The sequence below is a fragment of the Anarrhichthys ocellatus genome, unplaced genomic scaffold (genome assembly GCF_004355925.1).
Source record: "Anarrhichthys ocellatus isolate YVR2014 unplaced genomic scaffold, GSC_Weel_1.0 scaffold14, whole genome shotgun sequence".
Lineage (NCBI taxonomy): Eukaryota > Metazoa > Chordata > Actinopteri > Perciformes > Anarhichadidae > Anarrhichthys > Anarrhichthys ocellatus.
Window position 1 is genome coordinate 8,440,010 of NW_022280044.1, and position 19,892 is coordinate 8,459,901.

Genomic DNA, 19,892 nt, shown 5'->3' on the forward strand with positions numbered 1-19,892 from the left:
CTGTAGATTCTTTATGTGATTTGCTTTGATCATTTTTGGTCATCATCCAGTAAATTTGTTCACACTGTCCCTCCCTGCTGTTGCTCTCGTAATTGTTTTTTTTTTTTAAATCTTTTCTTTGTCCACATGGTGGTGCTAGCTCCCTAAACTAAACACACCAGAGAGCCCATGCACCACTGCTCACCTGATGGACAGGAAAAGCATTACCTCATCCCATCCCTTCATTCCTTCAGGTAAAAATAGACAGATTAAGCCTCGGCTTTGATGAGAGAAACCTACAGAGGAGGTGTGGAAGCAGGGAAAGAGATGGAGGAGAGAGACTAAATGGATCGTTCTGCTCCAAATCCAATTCCTAATAGCTGGAGGGAGGGTGGGTGGGAGGAGGGAGAAGAAAACAGTCAAAGAAAGAGGAGAGGCAGAGGGGGAGTGGAGATATCACGTCTAACAATTAAGACCTGCCTTCAGGGTCTAAAGAAGAAGCTTTGTTGAAAACATATAAATTGCTCATTGAGCAGTGCCTCTCTGCAGTCCCTCAGATACTCCTGCCTCAAAGGAATCTGTCATAAAAGACAGCAGCCACAGCCCGCAGCCCACCACATAGCAGGGCTGGAATCTTCACAGTGTTTTAGGGGATCCATCTCCAGTCGTCATCCTGGCCAAGCAAAGTCCCCCCTGCAGTAAACACAAACCTGGATCTAATCCCAGTGACTGTAGTTGATGAAACATCACATTACATCCACTTGAGATCCCTTGACGTTATTGTACTTTGCAGGGTCAAAGATCCAGAGACATGTAACAGTTATCTTATTTGTTTTTGTTGTACAGGCCAAGTGGATGAGCCTCTTGATAGCCTGCCTGGAAATTATAGCCTGTTTGCTTTCCTCTGAGCCAGGTTGTGGAGGACAACACTGGCAGTTATATGTTTTTAATCGAGTGTTGATGCAGGATAATGTAAAAGTACAACTTTTCTCAAATCATTTGAGAAAAGCTGTACTTTTACATTATCCTGCATCAACAAATTTGAGTCAAATGTGACCTGTGGTCTGAAAGATCTACTGCAGTTATTCCCAAAGTGAAGGCCCACTTGTACCCCAGGAGGTATGTGGAAAGATGGTGGAGTAGCTTAGTTACTTTGAAAAAAAAAAAAATAAAGTAATAAATGAGTGCATGACAGCTAGTTAGCAAGCAGAGTAAATAGTTAAAGTTAGCTAAAAGTAGTGGATAAATGTTTGACATTTATGAATAAAAAGAGAATAGAAAAGTTGAGAATAGTTAACTAAAAGTATTGAAACAGATTGAAACAGTTGAAATAGTTTGCTAAAATGCAAATGATGTGCTGAAAGTACCAAATAAATGGATACTTGAGTTCACCTGATGGGAGTAACATTACATCAGACAACAACGGTTGTGAATCGAACCACAGATTGGAGGGACCTTGAAAAATAACTGTTATTCTTAAATCAGGATAATCTCCAATTTAATTCACACAGCATTTGAAGTTTTGACTTTCCCTTTTTAATTCCTGGTTAGCTATTCAATTAAACTACATTTCAGTGGGATTTAGCTGTGACCGGATTTGCTATTCACTGCTAGTGTGACGTGTATTTTGGGTAGAGTGATTGATGACACATCTGGCAAACATGTCTCCTGCCACTCAGCACGCTGTGGTATCATCATGCTCATCAGCCCGTTGAGTGCACTGACAAATATAGTACATTTAATCATCACAGAGGAAATTCAGCTTTTACTATGGCAGCACTAGTTTACAGCCTGCTTCGCTGTTCAGAAAATAAGTCAGTCAGGAAAGAAACAGATGTCACAAAGTATAACACAATCGTGATTTTTCTTTCTTTTCGTTATTCTTTTTCTGTCATTTCAAAGGAAACAACCACCCTCAATTTAAATGAGTACTTTAACACATCCTGAAGTTTGCAATGTGAGAGTTTTTCAGTATACAAGCAAGTCAACGTGTTTCTTTAGTCCCTCTAGTCTACAGCGACGATGAAATTTAAAGTTATTATTATCTTTTTATTAAGATTAGCAAGGACATTGTCAGACAAGGTCCAAAGTAACCACGTGCGTTCTCCATTCGAGATCAAACTACACCAGAGTTGTTCCATATTTGTACAAGATAACACCTGGTATTGATAGAACACACATGTGAGTTGTTGATCACAACAAAAATTAGTTTTTTTCTGTAAAGTTATCTTTTCAAAAGAAGTTTTCCTGAAAAGTGTTTTGGTTCTCCCCTTTAGATGTTATCACTAATACAGCAAATGGACAAGGCGATGCTTTGAGCTAAATGCTAACGTCAGTATGGTAACAAGTTCACAATAACAATGCTAACATGCTGTTTGCCATGTTCACTATCTTAGTCGAGCATGCTAATCAAACACAGACACAAAACGCATCCCACCAAACTAAACCAATGTAGTTGCAAATTAAAAGGACGACATCGGGTGTAACGTCAGAATCAGCAAAGTTTTTACAATTCATCCTGTGGGGAACATGAATGTCTGTCCAGAATGTTGTGCCAATCTAGTAGGCAGGATGCTAAGATATTTCATTTCATAAGTGAAAACTTAAATCCCATTTTGGTACAAAAGTCAGGGGATCACCAAAGTCATTAGGATTCATCCTCTGGGGACCATAAATATATGTACAAAAATATATCTCAGCCTCAGCCTTTCACCCAGTAGAAGTGCAGCCTACTGACTCCACTCAAGAAAGTAGGAGGACGCTCCTCTTTTTTTTGTCAATGATATACTTTCCATTTAATAAAAATAGTCAGCTTTTATGTGATTGGCTGTTGGTTCAACTCACTTTGATCTGGTTGGGTGTAAAAAGCGGCACGACATCTGTGGGCTGTCTGTGGAGGTTTCACACTCTTATAGTATTGTTGTTTTGGCATCACACCACAGACTGCCCTCCCATTTCACCTCACGAGGGCTTCGTGCACTGCCTGTCCAAAAACGGAATGATGTAGGCGTTGAAATTCTTCTGAATCACCGAGACCAAAAAAAGTATTTCATAGACAAAGGAACAGGCTGCTTTCTAAGAGAACTGCAGGTTGTTGTTTTCATTGCCATTTACATTAGCTACGATGATTTCATGTTGTTCAAAACATGTTCTATAAGTGGTTTGAAGATGTAAACACTTTCACTCTACATCCAAGACGTATACAAGTAAAAAGCTGTTGAAAATGGAAACATACAAGTGCCTGCTCTCTGAGTGCTGCATATTGATGGTCAATGGATTGAACCCATAGAATATTGTCATATAAGTATAATTCATCCTCTTATGTTTTCCCAGTATGTCGCATATATGTGGCATTGAAACATGCACTAAAAGACACACTGTGCTGCGTGCAATCCATTAGCCATTGGGAGGCAACACTTGTACTTTGAGATTGGAGAGATGTAAAGAGAGCGAAATTGTGGTTCAAGGCGAGTACCAAGAAAATAAATCAGAACTGGGCTGATGCGATTGTCAGTGTGCAAACAGGATGTAGAGCCTATCAGGTAGAAGAGCTTGTCAGCAGCATCAGAGAGCAGCCTGGTCTATCCAAACATGAGAAACAGGACAAGGACAACTACAGTCATGATGAATGCTATGAATGGAACACTACAGGCCTGGATACAAACACTTTGAGTGTGGTTGCTTAAGGAGCGTTCCTTTTTTTTTATGTTTTCAACCATTTCCTTCAAATCATAAATCTTTTGACTATTTTTTCAAACCATGTTCAACAGTTTGAGATTTTAGAGTAAACATTTGTTTACCTCCAAGGCAGCCTTTGGCTTCCAATCATTTCAGTATTAAAAAAAACAACATGAAATTGACTTTAGTTGTGTAATCCATCCCATTTTACATTGAGTCGAGATCATTTTTTAAACAAGCATATCTTCATTTTAATGTAAACTGCATTTACAAAGGTGCACCCAGAAGAGTGCAGATCTTCGGTGTTTCTGCAACAATCACTTCTGTATTGTGTGATTGAATGAATACAACCAACAATTGGATAAACCCCCCATCTAGACGCTGCTGTCCTGTTTACTTTCAATCACATTTAACCATGGCACAGGCAATAGTTTTTTACCACCCACTTTGTGCCAAGTCCCGCTCTAATATGCTCTGATTGGCTGGTACTGTGCTGTGGGCGGACCTGGTCACTCAGTCCGTCGTTCCCAGGGTGTCAAAATCCCGACGCTTTGTCATGCCCCATGGCGTCTGAGAGCGACGCACCCTTTAGCGTTTATGTCCGGGTTGAGTTGAAATGATGTGCTTTCCATGCTTATGTTACGTTGTTTACAATTGACTTAGTTTATGTACTTATTTTAAACCCAACGGTAATGTTTTTGAATTCATAACATTAACCACGTACAGCAACTGTACTGGAGCGTGACTTGAAGCGCTGGGCTAAACAGTAAGTTAAAAATGTGTTGCCAAGAGTCCGGACGAAGCATCAGTATGTGACGAGTTGGGATGAGACCGTGCTGGGCCACTGGTCGCTCAGCTCTATAGTACATGTTTCATCGCTCTAATTGGTTGTAGGTTTATCCAATTGGGTCCAGAGGCATTTTTGTGTAAGCCGTTGATCACCCGCCCCCCTTAAAAATAGAGAATGAACTGAGAGCTTCCAGACTAATTAGCTATTTGCAATTTAGTCTGGCGCGAATTTGCTCAAAATGCTTATGTTACGGTAATGAAGGAACATGTCACCGACAGTGTTTTTAAGACAATTTTAGTTTGTTGTTTTTGGATCTCGATGCCACAGAGAAATACGATACATAAGGCTTCTTGTTGGTAGAATCAATTCATTGTTGATTTTGGTCTTTATGGGATATTACCATCACACATTGTTTTACAAAACAGGCTTTTCTTTTTATCTGAGGAAAAAATAAAAATAATTTGGTCCATTTAACACAACCTATAGACCGCTTTACTAGCTGTTAGGAGATGTGATGTTCAATTTGGCATTCCTGGAAGCAGTATCAACATGAGTGAGTAAAATGATATGGCTGAATAAAGAAAAGCTCTTCTTGTTTTTATTGGTAGCTTTACTTCATGCTGTCTTATATTAAGGTTCTTTATCTTTTCTTTTTTTTTATTCACTTGACATAACTGTGAATGTCTTGTATCTTTCTGCTGTTGAATATCATAACAGGTATGAAGGTTTTTGTAAAGCTGATTAGAAAGCGGATGCAGTGCTAATTTATTATATCCAGTTAGCGGCATCCTATTCCCATCCCGGTGCCAAATGGACAGGTCGTCATTTTGCCTACAGCAGGCTGTCAGTGGGACTGAGGCCTGTGTGCGGTTGAATATGTTAGTGTGTGAGTGTCCATCCTGCCTTCAGCATCAGTCGTTTTCACTGCAGCCGTAATTACCACTGTCTGAGGGTAACCAACAGTGGCGGATCTCATTATGCCATGATATGGGTCGCGTCTGCATATACAGGCGTGCATACACTGCCTATTTACATATGAATGCATCCAGTTTTGCACACACACCCACAGGCAGGCACACACTCATCTATCCACCCGCTCCCTCCCCCACACACACACACACACACATGCACACATACAAACACAGTATATACATATAAAAGCGTTAATATGCGTTACATAGTACACACACACACAGCAGCCCATTCATACATGCACCTCACACATATGGGCTACTCATAAATTTAGACACTTCCGTCAGAAGGCCCTCGCCAGCCGACAGGGATATGAACCCAATATAGCATCCCAGAGATAAGCCAGTGACTCTGGAAGCAGAACTAATATTATTTGCACGGTGTCGAACGTTTATCTGGCGCCGCCTGCAAAGTGATGGTTCTGTGTCACTTTTGTTTAATAATGATGTGCCAATAGTAATATGCCTGCTGGCTGGAAACCTATTACAGTTCAAAAGATTATCCAAATACAATCTAATTTGGAATATTGCATTTTGACAGCCTGTGACTGGAGGAGGTGGGATGGTAATGCGATACTTTCTTTCCTTTTTAAAAATTCCAATTAACATTTTTAATGCTCAACAAACCAATGGTGACTGCAAATATGCAGAGGTGTTTGACTGTGCCAAATCTCCTGATGGGTTTCAGACAAAGGAGAGGGAAAAATAACTTTTACACAATGCAAACTTTTGATTAGGTGAGTGCCGTGTTTGGGCTCTCCTGTCAGTTGACTTTAAATTGACATTGTGAAAAGAGAGATAATCTTTAAATGTACTGTAGGAAAGAGAGAACCACTGTCAAACTGTTGTACCCAATGAACACACAAATACTTATTTTACATTCATCATTCTTATCAGGGATGACAGAGCTGCCTTCTGTTGTCACACTAAGTGGAGCAATCTTACATACTGCCTACTTTAATATCGCATACATTTACATTCGCAGCCGGAAAATTGCGCAAATACTGCTTATTGAGATTATGTTGTTAATACAAAGACGGAAATTGGTTTAGAGTAACAGAACTCGACATTTACTGCAGATCTCCTCTTATTACACCACACATTTTTCTTAAGACGCAATAATCATCCAAAATGCTACTAACAACCAATATCACTTTATTAACATCCTTCTTCGCAGTCCTGCAGCCTTGAATTTCGCGACCTTATTATCACCTTCCTCTCATAAATACTTAACCAAGATAGATCAACACAGCACAGGAGATTGTTAAAAAAAATGGGAAGACTTTTGCAAGTTATTAAAATTAAGTCATTAAAATTGAAATTAAAGTCCACCTCAGATCATCTGACATTGTTATATATCATCAATATCTAATGTTTAATGTATTCCTGGACTTATTTTGTGACAAAGTGTTTTAATTTACATTTTTTTGTACCTCCCATCAACTTCCCCTCCACTCAGTTAGTGATTTCCTGCTGAGTTGTTGCTTCAATCACAGTAGGTATATTAATATCACCGCAGTAAATTACAAGCTTTCATCTGAGATCTTTGAATTTTTAATTTTCAGTACCCTTATTAACTTTGTCCTTACTGTCTTGTGTATGATGGCTTGTACAATAAAAGTGCATAAACACCTGGTACAAATGTAAGCCATTCATTTATGCACAGATTGTGCACAGATTTGTTGTTAACAGGGAGTAACAAGCATCAACATCTAAAAATAACACAAGTGAGTAATCACAAAAACATTAATCACTGAAACTGAACACTTATCATTTTCTTTCAACATTTTAAACATTTGAAATTACTTTACTCACCGGGGGCGTTTTTTTTCTCTCCGTGCAATTAATTTGAACATCAATTTTTTTAACAGTTGTTTATGTCACTCATACTTTCACATAAAACACAAATGTTACGTCGCAAAAAAGCTCGATCATTTTATCGGAACAAGGTCGATTTTTCTGAGCCAACCAACTAATCAAGTTAGGTAGAACTGACATGTTCAAAATGTTCACTTAGGGCACAACAACACGGAAGGTGGATCGTCTGAACCAAGACGGCAAACTTTATTACTCCTTTCAACTATAACAAAGGTTGCCCAAACCAATTCCTCTCCTTCCGTTGTTAACTTCCCCAATGAAAGCCATAGACATACACAGATTGCACCTTTTAGAATCATGGATATCCACACCAAATTTCATGGCAATCTATCCAACAGTTGTTTAGATATTGAAGTCCTGACTAAGGCGGTAGGCTGACCAACAGACTGATATTGCCGTCCCTAGTGCCATGCCATTAGCATGGCTAAAGATCTAATAGATTAAACATTTGAAACATTTCACATATAAAACACTGTCTTATCATTTTCATCTAATTTAACTCAATTGCCTTACAAATGTTCCAATTTCACTTAAAAATAACCACAATGACGACATAACCTAACACATCTCTGTGTGGATCTGTGTAACAGAACGCAGGTTGATAACTATTACTTTACTCTAAGTTAAGTTAAAATTTGTTCCCTAACAAGAATCAGCCTTAATGTTAATTTACTCAATGAACAGGTTTAATAAGTAATTTAGAGTTGACATTTTCCACTCTTTCGCTCTTCATTTGTAAATAAACCTTTGTCTGATTGGAAGATATATAAATATCTCAGCAGATTTTCTGTTGGCTGTGGGAGGATGTGCTGCTGTAATGAGACTTTTGGCTGATGAAACAGGCTGTCTGCCCACAGGATCTTGTTTCTTCTTCGGCGCCTCTAACATCAACTAAGAAAAGGTTGATTGGTTGTGGGATGTAGAGAACTTCCTCTTGAATGCACTGAGACGACTGATATGGCCTGTAATAGTGCATGTTGTGCTGAAACGTAGTCGAGTGCAGAACTGGAAGGACTCATAGTAAAAATGATGCTGGATATATAAACATTCACTAACCGATATGACTTTCACCATATCACTATACCAGCTTCCTGCACACAGGCCTGCAGTTGAGTATTTCATGGTGATGAACTGTATATTGCGCTGCTTCGATAAGCCTTCGATAAGGCCTTTGCAAATGCTTAGATCGAGTTGTGCTTGCGGAGGAAAATAACTCCTCTTCATGTCATGATGTGTGAGACATCGGCATGGTCAACCCTAACCATTTCTAGAATTTTGATGAGTTCATTGGCAATGTGATTGCCTGCTGTTGCTTCACTTGTAATGGAGCGATGTGCATGTTTAGTTTTTTTGAAACGAAAATGCTAATTTCCGCCTGAAGACATGTAATGACAAATGAGGGTGATGGTGAGACTGCTATGCTTCTCTTCTCTCATGGCATTTTTTTCTCTGACAAATGACTCATATTCTCTGTCCGGCTCTTATGTTCTTCACAATGGTCACGTTTGTCTGAAAATGGCTTTCAAAGATTTTTAAAAAAATCTTTATTTATCAAATTCAATGAAATTCCATTATTCTTTTGTGTTTGTCCCTTAATGTTTAAGGGTTTTAGACCTTTTAAATTGCTACAAACGTGGATTGTTGGTCCTTGGCTGTTTCCCAAATGAATCCTGAAAATGCACAAGATTTTGAGGGAAGCACGTGAAATCCCCCAAGAGTTACACACATGAGTAGACAAAGATCACCGAGATAACAGAGACACATAAATGCACAAGGCATCAGTTGTCACTGTAAGTATGGTAATAAGAAACCAGCAGAGGGCGAGGAGATGGGTGGGGGGGGGGGGGGGGGGGGGGGGGGGGGGTAGCAAAGAGGGTAACAGCAGCGAGTAGCAGGTAGGAGCAGGCAGCGTAAACAGAAACAGCAGTAGTAGCATGAGGTGATAAACACCACCTCATTGACTTGTGAGAATGTGATTGCTGATTGTAGGAATCTGCCTGAGTTAACTTTGCGCTTCATTTGTGTCGCACGGCAACAAGGAATTCCCAAAATACAATTGCATGTGTGATTTCTGCAGTCGTCTGTAAAGATGGAGAGTTGTGATTGATCAATGTATGCAAAACAGCTTGTCGTGAGTATGGAAAAAACATCCCTAACGTATAACTTCAAAAATAAACAAAAACAGTTTGGGACACTGGTCTAAAACAGGCGTCTCCTGGGCGTAAGACCTGTGTGTGTTTGACTCATCCACCTTCCCATGCTAAGCACACCTCATACTGGAAACACATGTGCTGTGACGTCACTATGTTTTATTGTGTTATCTAAAAAAAAAAAAAAAAAAAGAAGCTTTTTGATTCTACCTGTTGACATTTGTTTTTCTAGCATCCTCCTTCATTGAGGCTTTCCTCTTAATTAATATGTCATGGTGTCATATCATCTGCATTGCTATCTGTGGGAATCGGACAAATGCAACACTAGACAACAAATGAAGCCAACACAGCTGTTGTTTACACAGTGTTTAAGCTTTTGTTTTCTTTAAACATCTGTTGGCAACACATTGTGGCTCCATGACCTTCATCAGGGTATTCTGAAGTCAAATACACAGAAGCTTTGGTAGCTCCTAACATGATGTCTATTTATGTTTTTATATTTAATATTGCATACTTTTATGATATGTTTTTTTTCCTCAGCTTTTATGAAGATCTTATATCTCAGTCAAGCTTTTTAATCAAATAATGATTAAATAGAAAAGTGTTAAAAATATGGTCTGATTTTTTCAGATGACTGCCAACAGACCGCTTTTTGTCCAAAGAGTTTCCAACCTCACACACTGGCTGAGAAACATTCCAGCTTCCTATCTGTTTTCCACAGCAGATGAGATGTTACAGTATCATATCAGTGCAGCAGACTCGCAGGCACATAGAGATACAGCACCCACACACACACACACACACACACACAAACGCACTGGGATGGATGGGTCTGCCAATCAGCCGAGCAGACTGCAGCCCAATCCTCGGCTGTGCGCTTCTCTCCCACAACAGTGTGACTCAAACTCCGAGCTTTGCAGTCAGTGGAGCGTATCAGCCTCCATCTTCACAGGAACCGCTGCCACCGCTTCCACTTTTCTATCTCATTATGCACTTACATACAGTTTCTAATAAACCCAGCATGCTCAAATCATCCGTGCAAACATGCGCTCAAAGTGTGCAAGGAGCATGTTGACAACGCGACAGAAAATAGTTCCTGTGTGATGGCACTGAAGATAGCTCTAATGCAGGCATGATGTGTTGATGATTTTACCACGGAAAGAAAGAGACAGAAAGAAAAAGAGACTCCGAGTATCATGCAGACAAACATATCCTGCATTCCTTACAAATATATATATTTTTAGGATGTTTTTTAAGTGCGGCCTTTAAACAATCAATGAAGTTAATTATTATAATTTACAATACAAAATAATTGTGTACGTCAAAGGTCACAGGAACCTCCATTGTTATGTATCAGGTCCACTAGCATACTGCATATTAGAAGGGAACATCAGAGGGCCAGTAAACACAGCATATAGCTACAAGTGGTGCAAAACAATTACGATTCTGAGGACAAGTTGTGACCTAGAGTTAGTGTGTGTACGTACATGCTGTCTCCATTAGTGAATGTTAGGTGTCCCTCCTGTTGGTGTGCAACTTGGGAGACGAGATGAGATGAGTCACACTCACAGCTGCGACTCATCTATCCAAAGTAACACGATGTTCTCATTCAGACATAAATACAGCTCACGAACACACACACACACACACACACACACACACACACACACACACACAGTCCTGCACGTACACACAGCTACACCTCTCACACAGGATCTCACAGGCATAATATACATTTTGTACTGTACATGTAACACTCAGTTTTGCAAACTCTTCTAGTAAAGCTTTGCTGCTCTCAGCCGTCATTCGCTGCTAGCAAAACAAGGGCAGAATACGTTGATAATTAGAAAGTTTGAGAACACAATTTGACCGTTTCAGGATTTGAGATCATTTTGTTGGCTTGTAGCATGTCCCAAGAACAAATGTCATCTTGCACGGTAATACAATATAAATTGTGTTATTTTTACTGAGGAAAGAACAAAGGTTATACTGCAGATTGAACAAACATCTCAAACTCCACATTCAACATTTTTTTTTCAGGAACTTTTATTTGCATCTCAATTTTCATCAGCAGATGAAATTGCTCAGTTGTCATGGGGATAGCTCGTGATTGTGCTGAACGTAATAGCATACGTATATTAATATGATATCAATATCTACTGATATCACAGGATTTTCATAAAGACAATGAATCTGTACTGACTTTGGCAATCCTCTAGTTCTCATCAGCAGGTTCACATTTGTAGTGAAATGTCCATCGATTATACGGATTCCCGTAACGTTTGGTATGTTCTCTTCTGGATAAATTGTGATAACAATAGTGTTGTCATTGTGAGCATGTTGGCATGCTGACATTAACATTTAGCGCTGTCTTTTAGCACAGCGAACATAGCCACTACCACCAGCATGCTGGCTTTAAACTTAAAGCTACATTATATAGTTTTTGATTAATAGAAGAGGTAAAAACTCTTGAAAACAGTGCACATGCAGTGGATCCATGTGTGCAACATCCACGGCCACTCGACTAGTCTGATATTCTCCTTTCAAGTTTGTTTTTAATGAAAAAATATCTGGTAGATGTGCTTCCTCTTTTTCTCATCCTTTTGTTATCTCCCTGAGGTCTGCTCACACCGCACACATGTATTGTGAGCTACGTGTATTGTGAGCTATGTCTTGTTTCAATTGAATGAAAGCCACCTTGTTTATAAGCAGGTGCACACATGTGAGATAATGCTAATCTCTTTACATGAGATTAGCATAATCAACACCCCCAAGTTGCTGTATGAGGCTACCTGGTCTAGTTCATTTGTGTTCAGGATTCACTCTCAGAGAATTCCTGCTGTCAGAAAATTTGAAAACAAGTAATTGTATTGTCTTTTCATAGTGTTTTAGAATGGAAAAAAACTCCAGCACACTGTCTTCTTCACTTGTAGCAGAGCTATTGTAGTGAAGTTTCAGGACACAGACCTTGATCAGGTTATTTTGTATAATGTTTTTTTTAAATCCATTAAACAAATGTCATAGTTTAGTTTATAAAATCCATAAAAAGTCAAAATATTATATTTAATGTATAGTATTTTGAAGACACAGCCATAAAAGAAATTCATAGCATAGTATGTACAAAAAGGTCAAACTATAGTATGTCAAAAAAGTCATATTATAGGATCTGAAAAATAATTCATAGTGATTATGTTGGCAAAATCCATAAAAGTTGATATATATCGATAAAAGCGAGTCGAAAAAAGTCATAAAAAAGTCACCGTGTGAAAATAAGAAGATATAGCAACTCTGAAAAAGTCATAGTATAGTATGTCTAAGAAAGTCATAAAATCATAGTATATCATGTTGAAAAAAGTCATATGATAGTATATAAAGAAGAGCTGTAAAATGATTTGGTATAGTATGTCGAAAACAAGTCACAATATAGTCAAAAAAGACATACTGTAGTAAGTCTACTACAAAAGAGTTAGTGTAGTAACCACAACACAAATGCGAAATCATACGAGTTGAGAATCCATAAATAAGCAAATTTATTCACAAAACAACAATAAAGAACAGAACAAAAGTGCAAGTCCAAAATCAGTTATGTGAGCATTATGCGGATGTTTGAAGATAGATAATAAGATAATAAATATCATATAGAAAGTTTAAAAAGTCAATGTGTAATAGTAAAGTATGTCAAAAAGGTCATAGTAAAGTATGCTATGACATTCATCAAAAAAAAATCATATAGGATGTCTGAAAATAGTAATATAGTATGCTTCAAAAAGTTAAAATATGTCATTAGAAAGTCTTAGAATAATTTGTCACAAAAGGTCATGGTATAGTATGTCAAAAATGTCATAGTGTACATACAAGTCACAGTATAGTGTGAGAAAGTGAGTGAGATGTTTCACGGCTATATTTCTTACTTATTTCACCATGCTTGTTAATTGTTTGTTCAGCCATCTTGCTTCATGTAGCTACACCTGAAGATACGTACCATCCCAGGGTTGTCTTATCTTTAACATCAGCATTAAAGTAAAGCATGGACCGGTATTGTTAAGTTAGGTGCTACATTTAGTGATTGTTTTAGTTCTGCATTCAAATATTTAATGATTTTCTTTCTTTGGTACTTACCATACCCACCATGTGTTCCAGAGACAAAAGGGGGAGGAGCACAACCCCTTCCTGTATTTATTACACTGGATGACTTCATCGGCGATGTAATTAGATTATTAGACCAAGTATGGGGGGGAAGGTAGATAACGTTAAGGAAGTTATTTATGTTGTGATCTTTTAGTATGGTTGCAAATGTATTTTATATGGTAAGTTATTCGAAAGCGTTTTCCACTGGAAGGTTAGATGTAATGAATAACTTCATCGCTTACTTGTTTCAGGAGCCGTATTGGACTTACCTGCAGTCGTGGTACAGATGTGATTGACTGCTGATGGAGTGGTCTATGTAAGCCGGGGCTTTCGCTGTTAAAGGGGATAGATGTCAGTGTGTCGCTGTGTGCACGAGATGTTATGTTAAGATACCTTATATAAATATAAAGAACCATTCGATTGAGCATAAATGTAAAAAAAAAAGTATAATTCTTGAAGTTGGTTTCAAACAGGTTTATATTCTTGCCGTGGTGAAATCTTTTTATCAAATGAAACAAAACACAAACTAATACATTGAGGTATGCAGATCACAATTTTATTTGGGTCATTTGTTTTGCACTCGTGACACTTGATCCTCATTTTATTCCATTATCTTCATCTAAACTAATAACAACAGAACAATGACACATCAATAATAATCCAGTGGAATCACTGCAGGTAACCAATCAGTACATCACGATCATTCTATTTTTAAATTTCTTTCTAAGTTGTTCTCTCTATTATTCAAGCTACTTGGACTCTGAAACAGGTGGCCTCTAAGGTGCTGGTGCTAATTCCTCTGACCTCACCGCTTCACCACTTCACTGTGTACGCCTGTCAACAAAAACTCAGATTGGTGTGAAAATAAAGAGAGGGCAAGTGCTGGGCCAATCAGAAAAGAGTCTTTGTTCGTGGTTGAAAATGGAGCACTTGTAGCCCAACTGTTGCCTAGAGACACATTGCAGGCAATTACAGAGCAAGATTACAGTGGGGGAGAAAATAGGCAATATTGTCAATGGAGCATGAATTTGTGTGTGGGTGGTTGTGTGAGCGTGTGATTGCAAGTGCATGTGACTGCACATGTTGAATATAGCAGGTTGAGCATTAGTGGAACTATGTGAAAAGGTGGAAACAGAATTGTTAATAATATCTTTTATTCATCCTTCATCTTTTGCATGTAGCAGCTTTCTGAACCTCCTGTAATTTGTGTGTAAGCTATATACATGTATGTGAATAGAAACAGAGGTTTCTTTATGTGATACATGCAATTTCAGCACGTTGTCTAACTATTTGGAAAGCTGCAGGTACCATTATTTTAAAAAACAGTTGCTAAAATTTCTATTGACAAACCCTAAAGTGGGAGGTAAAAACATCATTTTCTGTCATCAGTCATTAGAGATGCTGCTCTCTTTGAGTGTTGAGGTGGACACGACTCAATGTATTGAAACAAACCACTAGTGCACACAAACACAGTATGGTCAACAACTATATCCTGGTCCTGTAATACAAGGTGTTAAATAGCGCTACAAGGTCTCTGGCTAAGTATTGGGGCCTCATTTATACATTTTAATTGGGATTTATTAAAAGATCTGTTCATATCAAGTTGTGCTTTTAAAACCATACAGGTGTTGAAAGTAGACCTAGCTAGTCACTCACGGTGGATCTATTTTCTCTCTACTGTTCTGTTGGCTCTCCCTAGGATTTTGTTCAGATACAACATTTTGCCCAACAAAAAAGTCATTGATTAGGGAAAATAAAGCTCTCCAAGCCAACAAGCTAGCTAATGGTCAGTTAATAGTACCGCTAACGGTACAATAAGTTCCCAAAGTTTATACAATAGACGGATTGTTACCATGGACTCCCGTCTCATAACTGTCTGCACCATTCCTCTTTTGTGGAGCAGTTTATACTCCAACAGAAGGGTTAAATAAAAGTGGATAGTGCATGATAGCTAATAAGCTACGATAACTCTCTGGTTCCCCATTCCCTCAGGGGTCAATATTGGGTAATTGCGCAAACTCGACACGGAACATTAGTTTTAATTTTGCCGCCTCTGATTGTGGCAATTCCATGGGAATGAATTGATTTTACCATTTTAAATCCTGGTGTCCAGACTTTTATGTCTAACTGTGATATCCAGGTCACAAGACAATCTCCATTTGAACAATTTGCATGCTAAAATGACACTTGGTTCCTTCAACACCAATAATAAGACAAGGCAAATGAGGCCCCAGGACTAGAACAAAAGCCTGTACGCCCTCTAGCTCAGCAGGGATCTGCTTTAAGAAGTGGACTGCACATTTTCCACTTTCGACAGAGTGACGGGTATCTTACCCTTTTCTATACCTGGAGGCTTAGTGACCACATCCCTGGGATCCCTAAATCCCCACCATTTTGACCCAGACTCTCCTCTCCGTTCCCCTTCCCCTGGTCTGTGGAAAAGCCTCTCTTTCAAATTGGCCCTGGGGAGGATCAAAACAACAACCCCCATCGCCGCCAGGGCCGATCCAAGACAGGAGAGCCCGATCCCTGCAGCAGTGCGGAGATGCAGCCCCCTGTTGAAGCTCACGGCCTCGGTGTCCACAAAAAACAGGTCCCCCTCTCCAAACGACTCAATTCTATGGGGAGTGGAGCAACCAACTGACAGGATGGCAATGCCTGCAGTCAGGATGAGCAGACTCAGGGCCAGGTACACCTGGACAGAGAGGGAGACAGAGAAATAAACCAAAAGTAGAAAATATGTGGAGCCCTGGTGTTTTGTTTTTTTAATAGTTGGCCCTATTTGCTCAGTGCTCTTCACGTCTCGTTAGGAAAGGTCATTTTGTTGTGTGATGCAAAAAAAAAATCCAAATTCATGAATCCCTCACTTTAACAAATGACACCACACCACTGCTTGCACTTCATCACACAGAGACAGTGCACTGTTTGCACAATACTAAATGATTCCACTGGTGAAGCTGGGGGGGGGGGAATAAAAATGACTTGTTTTCTATCATGTACTGTTGAAAAGGGGATGTGCACTAAAAGGCTTTTATAATCAGCCTCGAAATAGCATGTAATCAATTGAATTGATTGATGCAGTTACCACAGAAGGGACTCTTAATGGATTGAGTTCCAGTCAGTCAGCAATATTAACATCAATATAGTTACAGCACAAGGGAGCAGGCAGAATGCCCCAAAAGATGATTATTAACAACAATACAGAAAAGAAGAAAAGTATGCTTGATTTAAAACGTGTGTAAGGGTAATGGGGAACATTAAGAAATACACTCATGGGACTTCACCCACTGACTACACCATATCAGTGAACAGCTTAAAGCTAGAGAGGATGAATTCACTTTGAGTGTAAAATGAGGGTCTCCAGGGATGTTATATGTTTTAAACAAACCTGATAATTAACATGCATCACTTCCTGGGTGCATGTATGATTTCTCATGGGATGTAACAGATGCCAATGGTGGATTTAATCTCAACTGGATATGTCTCAATCAGTAGCTGATATTTATTTATATGACATATCAAAGTAGGACTGATTAAGGAAAACACTGATTATGTTTCAACCCCGAATAATGTGAGAAATGCCGGAGAGGCTGAGCACTGAAAACGCATAGACACCAACGGACACAATGGAGGGGGGTGAGGGGGGTTTAAGACCCGGGAACAGAGATTACATGGTGATGAGTAATGCCAAGAGATTGGAGAGTGTAGTTGCTCTTTACCTTCCAGACTGGTGAGTTCCACCACGGGGTGGACGTCTGCCTCTGGACGGAACCCCGATCCTCCGGGTCTCTCTCCCACATGGAGGACGAGCACTCCTCGTAGAAGTGGTGCAGATAGGAACGAACCCCAAACTGAAGACAGCTAGAAGCCGCCTGGAAGGACGTCAGCCACAAAGGGAACAAATGAAATGGCAGATAAAGCGTGTTACCAAAGCATATATTAGATCTCCTCGCTACACCTGCCGAATGTTGATCATCATTTAGATCATCACCAAGGGAAAGTCAGCTCACCTCACTGCTGGAGGATTCTCCTCCTGAGCCAGAGACACAGGCCTCAGAGCACAGCGCCATCACACCTCACACACGTTGTACACCTACAGTGAAAAATACAGATACATACTGTAAGAAATATATATTCAGAGACCTGAACAGATTGATATGTGTAGATGTCAGCTATAGGCTCACATAAAAAAAAATTGTATCTGCTGAATATGGATTTTCCTATATAAAAGCCTCCATCCCTTCAGACGCTGGTTATAAATTTTGGCCTGTGTCGTCAGGTCGCCCCAGTTACTGTTGCCGCATGTGAACGATTGACGGCTACCATGGCAGTGAGGTGGCTCTATTACCACCCACGGATGAGTCACACGGATGCAAGTGTGTGCACACTCTATTCTTTTACGTATAAATATGCACACATGTCCCTCTGTTGTTATTCTCCCTAGGCGGTTTGATTGATTTCTTTCATTCTCTGCCTTCAAACAGTTTCTCTTCGAGGCTACACATGGCTGATCTCCGTCTGTACCGTAGAGTGAGTTTAACCTGACTGCAATTTCAAACATAACCCTGAAAACAAATCAGTAGTCAGCAAAGGAGAACATCCAGCTCGGGTAATGGTAGTTTTTTTTTTTACCCTCCTCCTCCGTGGCCAAAATCTTGAACCTGAGAGCACGAGCTGTCCAATTAAACATGCTTTTTGTGAGTCCATGTGATTCGTGTTTACGAGCCCTGCGCTCCTCGGCAATGTGAACTGTGGGGATATCAACAGAACCAGTAAAGACATGTGAGATGGTAAACTTCGTTTGCCAACAAAATAAGCTGTGTGAGATTGCACTGGGTCGAAGAAAGCTTTTTCAAACACAATATCCAAACTCTTTCATTTCAGTTGTCATGAATTAGCTCTAACATACGTCTTGCAGTTCGTGCTTTTAGAAACAGCATTTAACATGTCAGGAATAATGAATGTGGCCAGACTTCATCTACTTAAACATTTTGATAGTATTGACCTATTTATTGACCTTATTTATGGTAATTATTATTTAAAGTAAAAGTTCACGAGAAAATGAGGAAGAAAAGTCCATAACCAAAATAATTGCTAAAATAAATAAATAATCAGGTTTTTGATTATTACAAAAAGGATGAAACTTGGCACGTATCAGTGATACAGATGTGTCCCACACTGAGTATAGGATTTCACAGGCTACCAATAGTCTATTTGTAAGACAACATATGTCGTTTTTTAATCACATTCTTCGACAACAGACAGGATCAAACGGTATGGTGGTCATTTCAACTCGGCACAGACAGAAACGAACCGCCAGCGCTGATCACCAGTGAGTCATCGCGCGTCCTTCCAACACTTATCTCCGTCGCATTTCATCCACAGCGGCTCACTTTCTCTCTTTTTTTTTTTTTTTTTTTTCTCACAGCACCTGCAGCTTCCTCTTTTCACTCGAACCGAGTTCATACAACCGGTGACGGACACAGTCTTACCCCCTTGGCCGGAGTGGTCGCTCTTCTCACTGGGCGTCCATGTGCTGTCGGACCTCAAACGCTGCCGCTGATGTGAATCAGCTGAACGGGGACACTGAGCATGCGTGCAGATGAGGGGAAAAAAACACAAGGTTTAAACTCTCGATAACATATATCTGTCTGTTAACACAATATATTATTATCAAAGCGTTTAATTCATAGTTAGTTTGGTGAGAGGTTATCATGAGGTTTGTCACATTTAAATAGTGATACAATTTTAAATGCTATAAAGGGAAAAAAACGGAAAATGCGTCACCAAAGGAGATGTAAGCATCAGCTCACCATGGAGTCACTACCCGCCTACAGGAATAGTTAGCGGTACTATATGAAAGCCAGATTAAGCCTATATATCTATAACCGATTTTATAGGTCTAGCACTGTTGTCATATATTTAGCTGGGATGAGCTGTTTGAAACCCCCCCCCTGGCACATACTCCACCTGTCTAGATATTATCCCTTTGAAGTTTGTTTAATCTGAAGGGCTTTTGGAATTTGGCCACAGGTGCTTTTAAATTGGTCCAAACCTTTCTTGAGTGACCTCGTCTTGAACCCTTGTCTTCTGCAGACTACCTCTTAGCGAGTCTGGCAACTTTTATTTTTCCAAACTGCCCACTGTTTTAACCTTCACCATGAAAATGTCCCCCAATGTCCACGAAATAAATTGTTTTCTGGGTTCGGTGTAAAAGGACTTGACTGGCTGGCACGGACCTCAAACCCATACAACACCTTTGGGATGAACTGGAAAGCCAATTGTGAGCCAGGCCATATCAGCCGTCATCAGTTGACC

The 19,892-nt window shown here is 39.6% G+C and overlaps 1 protein-coding gene across 1 annotated transcript; it reads right to left on the minus strand.

Moving 5' to 3' along the window:
- Positions 1-14,005: 14,005 nt before the first annotated feature.
- nrsn1l (neurensin 1-like) lies at positions 14,006-19,167 on the minus strand. Its single transcript, XM_031854133.1, has 4 exons — positions 19,067-19,167; positions 17,585-17,667; positions 17,294-17,446; positions 14,006-16,269 (listed from the first exon to the last, which is right to left on the minus strand). The coding sequence occupies exons 2-4, from the start codon at positions 17,642-17,644 to the stop codon at positions 15,856-15,858; spliced, it is 627 nt and encodes a 208-aa protein (XP_031709993.1). The 5' UTR covers positions 17,645-17,667; positions 19,067-19,167; the 3' UTR covers positions 14,006-15,855.
- Between the last annotated feature and the right edge of the window lie 725 nt (positions 19,168-19,892).

Excerpts from the sequence above, each read along its gene's own strand:
- nrsn1l (XM_031854133.1), bottom strand. The coding sequence starts at position 17,644 with ATGGCGCTGTGCTCTGAGGCCTGTGTCTCTGGCTCAGGAGGAGAATCC. Across the intron at positions 17,447-17,584 it reads GAGAATCCTCCAGCAGTGAG|GCGGCTTCTAGCTGTCTTCA; the intron begins GTGAGCTGACTT and ends ACGTCCTTCCAG. Across the intron at positions 16,270-17,293 it reads GGAACTCACCAGTCTGGAAG|GTGTACCTGGCCCTGAGTCT; the intron begins GTAAAGAGCAAC and ends CTCTCTGTCCAG.